General features: G+C 36.8%; 1 protein-coding gene across 11 annotated transcripts in view; it reads right to left on the minus strand.

The window, feature by feature from the left end:
• The window catches only part of msi2b (musashi RNA-binding protein 2b), a 333,212-nt gene that overhangs the window by 18,075 nt on the left and 299,289 nt on the right, over positions 1 to 15,848 (minus strand). For 5 of the 11 annotated variants that reach the window (XM_028467611.1, XM_028467612.1, XM_028467604.1 and 2 more), the window contains exon 11: positions 6,808 to 6,927. The exons of 2 other annotated variants lie outside the window; for them this stretch is intronic. In XM_028467611.1, coding sequence (XP_028323412.1) covers positions 6,808 to 6,927 — 120 coding nt within the window. The remainder of the gene's footprint in view (positions 1 to 6,807; positions 6,928 to 15,848) is intronic. 4 more of the 11 variants (XM_028467613.1, XM_028467614.1, XM_028467607.1 and 1 more) reach the window with 1 other exon arrangement.

The raw sequence follows: 15,848 nt of genomic DNA on the forward strand, positions 1-15,848 counted from the left end.
AGGGAGAGGAAAATGAGAACGATCAATCAGAGCAGCAGTGTAGTAACTTGGTTCACACTAATTTGCTGCTGGGAAGTCCATGCAGAACACATTGAAAGATTTTAATTCAGATTTGAACTCAAATGGACACTTGTTAGATCTAACTGTCATTGGCACACAGTGGGGGGGGGGTCAGAAATATACAGAAAATTGCGTAAACTGAAAGAGAAACAGGCAAAATTACAGAAAAACACAAAAAGATGACAAAAATACACTTAATGACTATAAAAATATAAGAAAAATATACAATATGACAACAAAAATACACAAAACACCTAAAATAAATTACAGAAAAATACACCACCATGACCAAAATCGACAAAAGTGACAGAAATAATTTCAAAATAACAAAAACACAAAAAATATACAAAACAACAACAACAAAGATACACAAAATACTTAAAATAAACGAAAAAAATTACATAAAATGAATGATGACCAAAATAAACAAAAATAACAGAAAGATTTACAAAAATGAAGAACAACAAAACATAAAATGAGAGCAAAATTATACGTAACTAAAATATACAAAATGACTACAACAATATCATAAAAATAGAGAAAAGGACTCCAATAAACATACAAAATTACAGAAAAATTATAAACGACCAAAATAAACAAAAATAACAGAAATACAGTACATAAATGACAACAAAAACACAAACCTAGAGAAATATATACAAAACGCCTTCAATAACCCACAAAACAACAAATACACAAAAACCCTTTGCTCTTTCTTGTATTAATGCTTAGATTGTACATTATTCTAAATGACAATATCAATATTGTAATAATTATTTACCATAATGTAAATTTGCCCAAAAAAACATATGGCCATCCTTTTTCTACACATTAAATTAAGGGAGGAAATTATAATATGAGAGTACCTTCTAAATAAATGCACGACATCTAAAATAAAGTCCAACAACTTCTTCACATGTTTGTATTCCTGAGAATGAGGAAAGAATTTAGTGGCAGTAATGGTGCACTAATATTTCCCTTGGACAGTGTGTTATGCATGCAGCCCCTGGAGGGCAGAGCGCTGATGTCCCTGAAGGACTGTGCCTGTAACCTTCAAGCATCTGCTCCCCACAGCTGCGAGAGCGCCCGCTTTGTGGTGGAGGTGCGTAGGGACACTTTGCCCTCCCTGATGTGTCAAAACCTTCCCTATAACTATAAGCCTTTGACAAAAAACAGGAAGAAAAAAAAAAAAAGCAGGATGAGGTTGGCATTCCTACTCCAAACACATAAAAAGTGCTCCTGAGCTTTGCAGATTAGCATCTGGGACAAATGGACCTAAGCTCAGTTAGAGCTAGAATGAATCCGTCCCCTGCACACAGACAGTGTTAGTGTGAGGCTCCTGCAGAAGATCACAGGGCTTGTTGGGAGAGAATTGATAGTAATCTTAATTTGGAAATGCCTGTCGCCAGAGCGCTTTCTTTTTATCACTGGGAAGAAAAGGTGGAGAGAAAATGAGAGTAGACTTAACAGGGAGAACAAAGAAGAGCTGTAACTAACGGACGAGAGGAATGAGTTTTAAATGATATGAAGACCATCTTGAGTCCTAATAAAGCTGGCAGAGACACCCCTGCAATTAATAATGAAACACAATTCATGCCCAGTGCTGACTGCAGCCAAATCCATTTCAGTTTGAAGCACCTGGGATAGGACTGACATAGTACGGTATATACAGGAAGTTTGAGTGGAGGACAGTTCATCCAAAATGCAGCAGTAGTTCTGCAGATTACACCAGGCATCACTAAACGAGTCCTGTGCTCCTTCCTGGCCGCGCTATGCAGATGTTCTGCTCCCTCGGCAGATATTTTTTGCGACAACCTTCTGTGACCTCCAGCGGCATCCTGTCGTGACTCATACTGGGTTTAAATCCAGCAGACCCAGCACACAGAGCTGCTCTCTGCCTCCAGGCGTTGGTAAACTCAGCCTGATCCCTTTGATCGACTTCTCGCCTGAAGCTACCGTTGCTCTAACGTCCCCACAAACACACGTTCTAGTCCTTGTCCACGTCCCTGCTCTTAGGAGGAGCAGTGTGCTACCTGGTATTAAACAGCTCAATAAAATAGATTCAAACACAGGCAGAGGACCAAGCTTTCCAAAAAGGATATGGACTGTTACTAAATAAAATATTACTCCTCACCTCTGTCTCTATAAAGGACTCAATATTTTCTCTATCCTGCTACGATAAAAGGTTCATTTTCCTGCTTTGGACTGGGAGAGGCATAAAGAACTGGTTTTAAACATGTATTGACTAGGAAGAAAGATAATACCGATACATGTAAGTGTCAGGATAATTTAGCTAAATTAAAAACGTTTTATGTTTCTTGTTCTGTGCCTTCGTGTAACTGTATCTGTCAGTGTTCATATTGTTGACTAACAAATGTTTTTGCCGACAATAACTCGACTATGACTAATTTAAAAAGTCATGTGAACGAAAACTATATAAAAATATATTCATATTCTAATCAACTACTGAACTATATCATTTCGTCACATGGGACGAAGTCCATGTGATCACGTGGTCTTACGCCAGAGGCTCCTAACATTTTTCGGGTCGTGACCCCATTTTGATATCACAAATGTCAGGCGACCCCAGAGACATTTTTTTTTCTTCAAAAATTAGTTTTTCATCATGTTTATTAAAGTGTGTTACAAATACAGATATATTTTTATACTGCACTTTATTTGAACTGGATTTATATTTGAGAAAGTTTAAGTATAGGATACAGTTGATATTTATTATGTGAGATGAGTATTTGAAAAATAATAATAATTCAAAACATTTTGAAAATAGAATTTTAATCCAGATTTTTTTAAAACCAATTACTACAGATTTCAGGAGACCCCATTTTAATTCCAGGTGACGCCACATGAGGTCCCGACCCCAAGGTTGAAAAACCCTGTCTTACATATGAATCACATCAAATCTGTCTGTGTGTATTCACAAACATTAAAACCATACTATATTAGGTTAATAAACGGAAAGTAAATCTTGTAAAAATAATAATTAAAAAAAAAACATACATTCTCATGCTTTATATTTTAGTAACAGATTTAGTCGATTAAAATAATGTAATTTGATTACTACATTTTGACTAAAACTAAGTTGCATTTTAGTCAAAAGACTTGGACTAAAACTAAACCAAAATGTGCTGTTAAAATGAGCACTGTTATAATTTACTGCATTGCAGAACGAGGGGAGAAACCATCAGTTTTGGTCTGTATGGCTTTAAGGGATGGTTGAAAGTGATGGAGAATATCCGTCACATTCAAATGACATTCTGTGTGTGTTCACGTCTCACTGTCATTACATAAACAAGCCCAACAATAATACATCAGCAGAAACAGGTATTCATATGGTAACATTTGTTTCCAATGACATACTTGTGATCTAAATGGACCTACTTCCTGTATCGTGTCGGACAAACAAACATGCATGTCGTGTTCAGTGAGAGCTGTAGGTGGCGTCGACGCACAAAGAAGACACCCTCACGACTTATACGAGTTGTTTTTTTTTTTTTAAAACAAAAATCACTGATGGCTCTAAAATGAGAGGATTATGCAAAAAAGTAAAAGAGACAGAAATGTTTACGGCGAGCTGACACGGAGCCGGGGGTGTGTTGCAAATTAAACGGCGAGATAGGACAGAGACGCAGCGACATCCCAGGACAATACACACAGAGAGGAAGGTCAGGCTTAAACAATCTGTGTCCTCCGTTAGATGTGTGCAGAGTCTGCTTTTTGAGCTCTACCATCAAAATATATCAAATCGACAACATTATAGTCATTGAAGAGCATCTGAAATGCATTGATAAAGCTTTCCGAACAGAAATGCTGATTTTAGTGCTTGAATATTTTGGCATTTCAGACACATTCCCCCTTGTGTTAATGTAGCAAAGACATATTACTGAGTGATCTTCCCGTTTAAACTGCCTCTTGGCTGTTTAAGCACTCGGAAACAGACCCAAGATGTCACTCTTTGCCACTCTAATGCTCGTCCTCCTCTCAGCCCCTGTTCATAATCATTTACTTGTCTCCCTCCCATTTGCAGCTGTCAGAATTAAACTGCACATAATGGCTGCCACCAAGTCTCATGCTTCCTGCCTGCTTCCAACCCCCCAATCAGCATTCTTCATTCTTGATGTTCATTGCAATTGTTGGGCAAATTGTTTGTTTTGAAAATGCTAAATCAAATAGCCTGATGTGAAAGGAAAAAAAAAAAAAGCGTCTGATTGGCTTCCAGTGTTCCCTCGGTTGATTTGAATTAAGTTAAAATGAGGACAAGAGGGGGAGATTTGTTTGTGCACGAGTGTGTGTGTGTGTGTGTGTGCAGGTAACATCTTATTGTCTCCTCTGTACATGTATCAGCGTGTGCATTTCACATCCTGCCACGTGACATCCAGTGGCAATCATTTTTTGACTTTCTGACTCATTGCCGTTGCGAAAAAGTGAAAGCTGAGCTACATTTAAAACATTCGCTTTCAACGTCTAACAGTAAGTCTGATTAGGAGAGACAAATCTTCCCGAAACGCCTGGAGGCTGCTTGTTCAGTCAGGGGAGCTATTATTGACAGCTATTGGATGATCTACAGTCGTACTGGTGGAAAAAGCAGGATGTCTAAATGAAGCAGACAAGTTAATCAATGCCGTTTGAGACGCAGAGAAACTTACATCCTGCTCTCGCTACAAATCTCTCGGCAGGCTGAGGAGGAAGTGTTCCATCTGTATGTTTTACCAGACTGTGTGTGTTTAAAGTTGATCCGCGGAGACATACTGACTACACATTCAAATGTTTGAACATCTTTGCTTACTTTTGGAGAGCTACAAGTGATTAGGCTTTAAACGTGAAACAAAGCACACTGGTAACCAAAGTTCATGTTGACTCGAAAACGGTCGTCAAACACGGACAGTGAAGAATAAGAGGGTTAACGCTTAATTAGAGTTTAATGACAATCCACCATGAAAGCATTCATTCCAAATTTAATTAGGGTGCAAATACAAATTGTACAAATATTTAGATAAGGCGTAAACTATATTGTTATATTTGTATTACATAATATCATGAGTTTAATAAAAATGAGTGCATTGATTTATGCTCTCCATGAACAGAATACGTTTAAATATTCAAACCGAAATTTAAAGCTACAAAAACCTGAATTTGACATTTGCCTTAATAATAAAATGTGTAAATAATAATAATAATAATAATAATAATAATAATAATAATATTTAATAATAACAATTATCAATATTATTAAAATTATTTATTGCAAAAAAAGAAATAAAGATGAGAACAGTATTAAATTGTGACTGCAAATATGAATTTAGTTTTAGTCTTTGTCTTGACAAAAATACAACTTGGTGTTCAGTCTAGTTTTAGACAACTAAATGACATTAAGATTTTATTCGACTAAATCTGTTACTAAAATATAAAGATATATATATATATATATATAAAATATATAATCTATAATATAAAGAAATTATGCTTTTTTTACAAGTTACCATTAATGTTAGCTTTTATCAACCTGATATAGAATGGTATTATGGCTTTTCCCATATTCCAAAAAAAAGAAAACTTGTGATTGGATTCCGTCCTATGTGAACATTATTGTTTTATTAGTCGATGTCAAAAATAACAATATATTTTATTTATTTTATTTTTTTAATTATTATTATTCTTTTTTATCTTTGCACATGTTGTCAAAGGTCAACACTACAAGAAATGTACTCTTTTTAAGACAGCAATGCATGTTTTGTTATTGCAATTAAATAAATGAATTTAATTATTTTGTAATTAGTCGTAGACTAGTTTTTGTCACTTAAAAACAAAGAACAACTATGACAAAAACCTTTAGTTGACAAAATTATCTGTGGGTGACGAGGGAACTATTGATGCTACCCTGTGTGAAGTCATCATTTGCAGGTAAAACTACAATAAAATTGGTTTTCCAACCACCAGTCTAGGATATTTTTTCATGGGCAACGATTGATTTTTTTCCTCGCACTTTTATTTTGAAACTAAAACATACTCCTATGCTTCCCACTGGTGTTTTCACACCTTGAGCTAATCTTTGCCACTAATACAATATTTGTCTTGGTAGTAAATTTCCTTTTCACCCGTAGCAAAGCAAACTAAATTGGACCCACTCTTGGAAACTCTTAACCCAAACAACAGTTACAGTCAAATATTGCATCCAGTCAAGCTGCTGGTCATATTTAAATTGTTTAGGTTAAAACATCTAAAAAAAACACTCTACAATTTTGCTTGTTTGATTTCCCCCCTACTTAAACTGTAGCTCAAACTGTTTTATTCCACATCTGTTAGAAAATAATTTGTTTTTACATTAGGGACATAAGCTTTAAGTTCAATTGCTTTAGATAACGGATCATTAATTAATCCGGGCTGCAGAAAACAAACTCCTGGGAAGGTTTTTAAACTGTCTGTAGCTGTAAACAGGGATATGTTATAATAGCTGGGCCAATACTCAATTTATTTTTGCTGAATTGCGCCTGGATCCCCTCAGTCCTGTTTAAAAACGATTTAGCAATCCTTTGGATTATGCTTTGTTGGGTCTAATGGGCCAAAATATCTGAATAAATGTTCCTCTATTGGGTGTTTAACATAGCGAAACATTTATAAACTCATGTAGGGTGTGTTCCTGAGCCTACAGGTGTTTCTACGTCTAATGGGAGAAGCAGAGCAGAAGTTGAAGAGAGCAGCAGCCACACAGAACATGGACAGAGCGTTTACCTGGCCCTGCGCTCTGTGGGTACGCCAAGTAGCCGCCTCTTCCACGGGCCCCCCTACCTGAGCCACGCGCTGCTGCTACTGCCGCCGCTGCCACTGGTCCATATGCCGTCGCTGGGAAGCCTGTGGGCACATACACACACACACACACACACACACATATATACGCTCGCATCACTTCCTGCACGTGAGTGAGTAATGTCTTAAATCTACAGGAGAACGATGACACCGGCGCTGAGCGGCAAGAAGAAAAACTCCAGCTGTTGGAGACACGAGTGTCAGTGAAACAGAAGAAAAAGAGCTTATATATATATTTGTACATCTTTAGGTGAAAAAACTATGTATTTTTTTTAAAGAGAAACCTACAATTCTGGTCCAAATAAGTCACTCAGAAAAGGGATAAAGTCTGAAACAATGATTCCTTCTGTCGATTTATCACCTTCACCAAGGAGGTTATATTTATACCAGCATTTATTACTTTGTTTGTTGGTCTGTTAGCAGGATTAGGTCAAAAGTAATTCATGGATTTTGACAAAAGATAGACTTTAGGTTATGGAATTTACTGACTCCAAGTTAAAAGCACTCTTTTTCTCTCCTGCATAAGATTGAGAGGGAGATTCTTAATCATGTTATATTTGATTTAATGTTTTTTCTGCTGATTTTAAATGTGTTTACTGCTGATTCTAATGTTCTTATTGAGTTTTAAGCTGTTAAACGTTTTCTGTTGCACTTTTTGATCATGTGAAGCACATTGAATTGTGTATGAAATTCAATATACAAATACATTTGCATTGCCTTCAGGATGACATTCAAATATGGGAAAATCTCCATCCACCGTCAATTGACAGATCTTTATAAAATTGGACTCAGTTATGTCGGATTGGTTCAATTTCCCCAATGAGTTTTATCCAGATCTGATCCAGATTGTGCATTGAATCTACATTTTTTTTTTTTTTTTTTTTTATTAAAGGGGTTCCCATAGATTTGGATCAACTTTATTGTTAATCATGGGGATGAACATTTATGACAAGCCTTTAAAGTGTGAATGATCCTAGTGATGGATTAGTGAACTGCCAATATCTGGCAAAGAAAATATTTGGCGCTTGGCAGGAGTTTGTGCTCGAATGCTCTTTTTTTAACTCATTGCTATAGGATAAAAGCGAGAACAACCCAAAATTTTGGTTAATTTGATATTCCTTGAGGTGTTGGCTCTGCCGCGTTTATGTTGCCTACTTTTGGTAATGATTACAGCCACTTCCAAGGTACACAGACGTGGGCATAATAGCCTGACCTCTGGGGACTAGCCAAGCATTTTGTTAAATGCTCTCAATTATTGCAGCTTTCTATGGAATCTCTGTAATATAATCCACATGCTATTCAGGTCTAAGGTGTTACAGTGGGATACATCTTTTCCACTGTCAGATGAGTCATCTTTGGGATGATTTGTTGTACGTGGAATTGCTTTTATGATTGTGAGCTCACACAAAGACTAAAGAAGACTCTCGTATTTGGGGCGTTATACTGTGTGTAAACAGTGCTGGGATTATAATCCAGATGTTTTTCGTTTTGCCTCTATATGTGATGGTATAACATATACACCGTACATTTTTTGTGATCGACACTAATAAAATAAAGGCCTCACATCAAATCTACAGAAATATGAACACACTTTTAAAGGACCTGAATACTGTGACAAAGATCAGCTGAATAATCAGTCTGTAATTAAGCCAACACTGTATCTGGGAATTGTAATTACATCGCCTGCCCTAATGAACACAGTAGCTGGAGGTGGCTGACAGAGGCTAGTCCATGCCGAGGTCCCGTGCTCTTTTCTACACACAGGAATGGCACGTCAATAGCGGCGGTGATGATGAGATTCTTCACTCTGGGCATAACGTTGCCAATGGGTAATCAGCCTTCGAAAATTATCACCATGGGAAATGCTTTCTTCAAAATATAAATAAATAAAAAAGATTCAGAATTGAAGTTTTCCATTTCCAGCTGAATTTGAGTTTTCCTTTCATGTTCTGGTCACATTCTGAAAAGAGTAGTTTCAGACATTACAAAATGACACTCGACACCATAGAGGATTTTTTTTTTCCCCTTCTTCTTTTGAACGCTGTGCTGTGGAGGTGAGAGAAACACCAGTTGGTGACCTATTTTCCGAGCTAGCCTTGTACTGCTACTCCATGAGGAGGGTCTCGCACAAAAGACTGATGAGGCCGAGGATGGAAGAGGAAGAGGAGGAGGAGGAGGAGGTGAGAGGGCAGGGTCAGCCAAAGAGAAAAACACATAGCGTTTCATCAGCCAGCCGAGAAGGAGGTAATTCACAACTCAGTCGACACAATATGACCACAAATGCGCGTTAGGTGTGAGGCGCCATCACGCTGCGACTGGCAGGTGGGTGAAGAAGAGAAAGAAATGCCGCTTTTCCTCCGCTTTTCTGAGCGGGGACGGGAGAGAACGGGAGACAGAGGCGACGCAGTGACAGGTGGAAAATAACACACAAAACAAAAGCTAAAATTCACTAAAGTCCACTGAACATTGTGATGAGAAACACATTTCAACAGCTCAATATTGTCCACCTCTTCCCACAAAAACACTCTGATACTACACTGACTAATGATTTTGTTTTAGTCATAGTTTTTGTCAAAACTTGGTCATCAGGACTATTTCAGTTATAGTCTAGTTTTAGTCAACTAAACCCTTGTTTCTCAAACGGGGGTACGCGGTTTCACTACAGGGGGTGCATGGGAGAGAGAGAGTAAGCATTAAAAATTTTGGTTCATGTTTATTGTAGTTAAAAATCATATTGATAATGACAAACAAATAACCTTGATTAGAACATAAACTGAAAATGGTCCCACACCATGCGGGAGATGACTGTAAATGATAAAAACTATAGAAGTAAATCTATTCAGGAGGCACTAAAGACAGTTTCTTTCCACTTATTCACAAAATATGATTCTTTAAAATGTGTGTTAACATTCATTCATCCCATCATTATGCTCTATAGTTGTTTTTTCATAGAATTTTGAGCAAAAGGTTGTAGTTGAACAAAGGAGGGTAGATGGATTCAGAAATAAGAGAAATGGGGTACTTGAGCCAAAAGTTTGAGACGCACCAAACTAAATGACCAAATCTGTTACAGATATTATACAGCGTTTATTCATTTTTTTTAAAAAAAAGATTCAATTATCATTGCTCAATGTGACATGGGATGGTATTGATTTTGTAAATACACAGAGACAGATTTGATGTGATAGAAATGTAAGAACACATGATCACATCTTTTCTGATGGGCTTTCGTCCCATGTGATAACATTATAGTTTCGTTTTTATTAGATAACGAAATAATCAACATATTTTCATGTGTCATTCATGTTTTTTTTTGTTTGAATTAGTCATAGCTCGTTAAATTATGACAAACATTGATGAAAAACACTGCACTGTCCTGGTTGCTGTGCAGAACAGACTTCTACACTCCAACTTCCACCTTCCTTTCCCCTGAGCGCTGAATCCATCCGCCCCTCACTCCCACTGTCATGACACCCCACACACCCACCAGCTTGTAAGTTAGTTCCAGGCAAAGTTGTAGTGAGAGATTAACTTTGCAGGATTAGGTGGGTTAATTAATAGATGGCTGCTGCTCATTGTTTTGTGCTGGCGCTGTCAGAAGCCACCCAAGAGAAGCACTGCAGCATTAAATCAATTTCATGGCCCTTTTATTACTATGGAGATAAAGCCAATATTTAGCTTTCAATTCTTCACAATTATTGGGTTCCTGCTTTACCACTTGAGTGGTTGTGCTTGGCAGGGGACAAGGACACATGTGTTTATGAGATGTGGAGGCTTTGGTGTCCGGACTCAGGGGACCTGAGGCTCCAGCAGCCTGCAGCACACAAGCCGACCTTCTGTTGGGTGTGGCTGCACTTCAGAAAAGTCACAGAAACTGATTTCTTATAGAAAAAGACACTAGTTTTAACCTACACGCGATATGCACACATGGTTATTCTTGGACGCAATCGTAATGTATCGTATTATGCTGAGGGAGCAAAACGCGATTCCTTGGCTTTTCTGTGACACTTTATGTCGCATCAGTAGCATTTTTCTCTGCTGTGCCCCAGTTCTCGTCCCATCTGCACCTGCATTTTCTGTGTCTCTGTAAATTTGACCATATACTGAAGTGGGAGGAGTAACACAGTGAGGCAGTGAGCGTGTCGGTGGTGATCACAGAGCACAGTGCAGTCTTTGTGTCAAGGTTTTTCTTGGATTTTCTTTCTGGTAGCAGATTTGGTCAAAGGCTTTGTTTTCTCTATTACTGAGGTGTCAAAGCATGTTTAATGTGATAGGATATTCAGCAAAGAAAAGAAAACAGCGAGGCGGCTGGTCAAATTATTCCAAGACACTTTTCAAATGTTGTAATAATGCATTTGGAACGGTTTAACCGTGCTTTGCAGTTGCACGATATACAAAAACAAAATTACAGAAGGTTTGCGCTTGTTTCGTTATTTGTTGATATGTGCGCATCAACCCTTTAAAAACTGATAATTGGACTTTCTCTCATCATTATGAGCAAATTCTCCAACTTCTGATGCCATTACTTAGAATCCAGTTCGACGAATGAAAAGTTGTTGCATAATGCATCAATAGTTCTATTTATGTCCCCGTTGTCTGACAACAGTTTGACTGATGTTAATGTAATCTGCGCTGTTCTTTGGCCCCAAACTGCCAGCAGGAGCTTCCCTGTCATTGACAAAGGAGTTCCATCAGTCAAAGAGCTATTTCCTCATTTTTGCTATAAGGAGACTGTCAAATGTATAATGCACAGCAGGGACACAGGGACAATGGGTCTTTCTATGAAAGCTGTCCCAATCTTCTTTTCTTTTTTTTTTAATCTCTGTGAATCTGAACTTTATAGCTTAATATACTAGTTACATTTAATTGAGTATCAAAAATGTGTCCAAAAAGTCAGTCCAATTCCAGCTGAATACACAGGCATTGCAAATAAATGTGTAAATAAATCAAATAAAATATTGCCTCTGTCTTGGTAATGCCCCAGACTGCTGATAGTGGTGGAGGTTTATTTGGTAAAGCTCGTGCCCCTAAGTGTCAAATTAAGCACCCCAGCCTACCTGAATATTGCCGCTGACCATGTCTCTTTACGACCATGGGTTACCGCTCTTTTGATGGCAACCCTCAGCAGGAAAATAAGCCACAAATCATAGATCATATCAGGACTCCACAGTCTTCAGATCTCAGTCTAACAGTGCACCCCAGGCACATGGAAAGGGACCCTTAAATGTGTAGTGGACTAATCTGCAGTAACTGTGGGACGCTATCGGGTAGACATAAACAAAAAGGATGAGAAATATCTCCTTCCTGCATGACTTCTATTTAAAGGCTGAGGATTTTGACCTTGTGAGCAGCTCAACTCAGGCAAAAAAAGGTGCAGCTGTTAAAGTTGTCAATGAGGTTATGCTACTAAAATTATTAGAATGACACACAAAAACCACTTACGTTTTGATTGCTTCGTTGATTAAATATTGAGTTGTTTCCACAGTTTGTAGCTTTTATAATCTTGTCAAAACCTTAATACATCTATTAATGGACACTGACAGCTGACCTGCCATTGACCTAAAAATAATAAAATAAAATAAAATATGTTTACATATGTATATATATACTTTTATTTATTTGTATTCATTATTATTAATAGAATTTAATATTTTTGCACCTTATCTTTCATTTGCACATTTTCTTTTTGTGTAGTCTTGCTCCTTTTTTCTGCATGTGTGTGTATGTTATTATTATTAGTGTTGTTGTTTTTTTTAATATGCCGCTGTTTGCCGTTCTAATTACCCTTCGGGGATTAATAACGTTTTTATGATTCTGAATGTTCCTTGAATGTGGCATGATAATCATACAGTGTGTATCATAATATTCAACCTAAAATCATTTTAAATAGGAAAAGAAAAATATTTTCGACCTATTCTTCTTCTTCTTCTTATGATTATTATTATTATTATTATTAATAAAATTATGTAGGCTAAAAACAGATACATACAATTGTTAGGGTCCGTGTAGGGCAGTGTTTTTCAACCTTGAAGTCGGGACTCCATGTTGGGTCACCTGAAATGTCTAGTGTTACTGATTTTTTTTTTTTTTAAATTAAAACACAATCTGCATTCTATACTTTCATTTTGTCAAATATAAATGTAGTTCTAATTTGACTTAAAATGCACAACTTGTCAATAATCCTGGCTACTCTGCATTTGTAATACAGTACAACAAACATGATCAAAAAACAATTTTAAGGAGAAGAAAAAAAAAAAATGTATTGTCACGATCCAAAAAAGGTTGGGAAGCTCTGATGTAGGAGCTCGAGTACAGGGGTCACCAACATGGTGCCAGCAGACACCAGGTAGCCCGCAAGATTCATGTGTCATCTGATTAACTTTCCAGGATTCAAACTTACAAAGATAAATACAGATGACAGATGTAGTTAGTATTTAGTAAAGTTAAATACTGCTGCACCTGATAAAGTTTTACTATTAAATTAACCATCTTTAAATGTTTTTAAATGCTGCATATTTGGTTCTATATTACAATATATATATATATATATATATATATATATATATATACAGTATTATGTTATATAAAATGTTTTAGAACACCCTTTACTGCAATTCAAGTTGTGCAAGTTCAATGAATAGCTTGAAATGGTACAAAGGTAAGTACTGAACAGCCAGGGGTTCAAAAAAAGGTTTGGTTTCCCAAAACTGAAAAATAACGTACATTTCAGAATTGTACAAATAGGCCTTTTTCAGGGAACACAAAGTGGGCTAACAATGTAAAGCTGTTCTGCAGCAATGAAGGTTGAATCAGCTTTGAAAGCTGGTGCTATTAATTCCTTCAAGTGTTCCAACTGTTCTTAATTACTTACAAACCCCTCAGTCTGCATAAAAGTAGTGTTGGAACACACTGTACTTTGATGAGTCAAAAGTTTAGAATATATTTTGGTCTATAAATTGATCCCATGATTTCTTTTTCAACTCAAATTGCTTATTTGTTCTATGCTTTCATTTCAGAGTGCAATGACACAATAAACTGAATAGTTTTCAGTAAAAAAAACTGGAAAAAGTGTGTTCTAAAAGTTTTGACCGGTAGTGTATATACTGTATATAAGATATATTTTTTGAAATGCAAGGTGGTTTTTTGAAAAATATGACAATTTTAACATTTTACAAATGTTACATGTTATACAATTCATTAAAACTTGTTAGTAGCTAGTAAAATAGAAAAGATGATCATTTTTAATGAAATTACAAAAACAATTACATAAAATCGGAGAAATAATGTGTTTCATGTTGAAACTTAAACATTTCCTAAGTTTTCAAGTTACTACTAGCCATCTTTATTGTCTTAGCCTCTAATTGAAGTGAAATTGTGAACATTTAGTATTTAAAAAGTGCTTTTCAAACAGATAGCCATTTGGATTATTCAGTAACTCACAGTTACAGAAAGGTTTGTGACCTCTACACTACTGAAGTACACATTTTCAGTAAATTTAACTATTTTCCCCTGTGAAGTTAAAGCGGTTCCTGCAAAGATATGGGTGCATATTTTTTCATGCACAAAAAAAAAAAGTATCAGAAGAGAGCAGAATGTGGGTGTGTTGATAAGGGTTTCAGAGCAGCCGTGAACAGGCAGCGATGCACACTGCCGCCTCCTCACAGGATGAGGGAGGCATTCGGTCAGAAATGCAAAACTGACTCCACTTCACATTTTGCTTCATCAATAACCTTTGATAAGATATACATGAACACAGAATGAGAGATGGGTAAACAAAACCAAAACGAAAGCGAATGTTTATCAAAGTTTAAAAGAGACAGCAAGGCATCTTTTCATCTCCAGACTGACAAGTGTACCATTGTTGTCATCCTTCAGCTACTACTTTGTTGTTGTTGAAAGCATCTATGGGTTGTGTTGTTATCAAAGGCATGAATCACAGAGCGGGAGAGAGCCAGGTGGCTTTCATATGAACTGCTGCTCACATGTTCATGTCTCACCTCTCCTCTGATCAGCAGAGACCTGCAGTACTCACAAAAAGAATCGCTCTCACAGAAAACACACAAAGACTGGTGCTGGAAATGAGCTACACGCACACACACGGAGAAAGAGCATTTACACGCACACCAATAATTCAATTATAACCAAAGCTAATGCAATACGCATATTATTGCAACTCTCATGTAAACACCTTAACCAGGTTATCTTACTCACATTAAGCTCCTAATCAGAGTAAGCATAACTTCATTAACAGAGCTGAGTTGCTTGTCAATCATTCAAATACTTAGTGCTTGTGTTGTTTGTATTCCGTGCACACCAGACAAAGGTCACACAGAGAACACGTGCCAAGTTTCAAAGAGGACAGAACTGAGATGACGGGAAAACGCAAACAATTAAACAAGTAAATGAGGATTTAACACAATGATCCTCCAATTATTCAGCCATTCAAACACACAAAGCCTTTGTTGTCTCAGCCCGTGGCCTTCTTTTTAAATACACATTCTAGAAAAGAAGTCTACTATTGTTGATGGATAACAAATGTCACCGTTCTCACATCAATTGTGATGTAATGAGATAAGTGCTGATACTAAAGCGTTCCGTGACTACCCAGAAACAAAGTGGTAACAATCACACTGCCCTAAATTCATAGTAAAGTGTACATTACACGTTACTGATGAGTCTTTCATTCCACAATGTCAGGAGTTAAAGTAGTGAATTGTAACATTTGGACACAGGGCCATAGTTGAAATGAACTGAATCTGTTTGTATGCATCAAGTCATTAAACAGCTAATGCAGCAGCTACTTGTTTTGAAATTTAATGATTAAGCATTTCCCATTTTTCTGTAAAAAAACTAAAAACCCCAAAAGAACAATGATAAACTACAGTGTAGACAAAGCTCTGTAAGTGTAGTCCTTACATTCAACAGTAAGGCCTTTACATTAAACAAACATGCAAATAAAAAAGCAG

Source organism: Gouania willdenowi, chromosome 14 (assembly GCF_900634775.1).
Source record: "Gouania willdenowi chromosome 14, fGouWil2.1, whole genome shotgun sequence".
Classification (NCBI taxonomy): Eukaryota; Metazoa; Chordata; class Actinopteri; order Blenniiformes; family Gobiesocidae; genus Gouania; species Gouania willdenowi.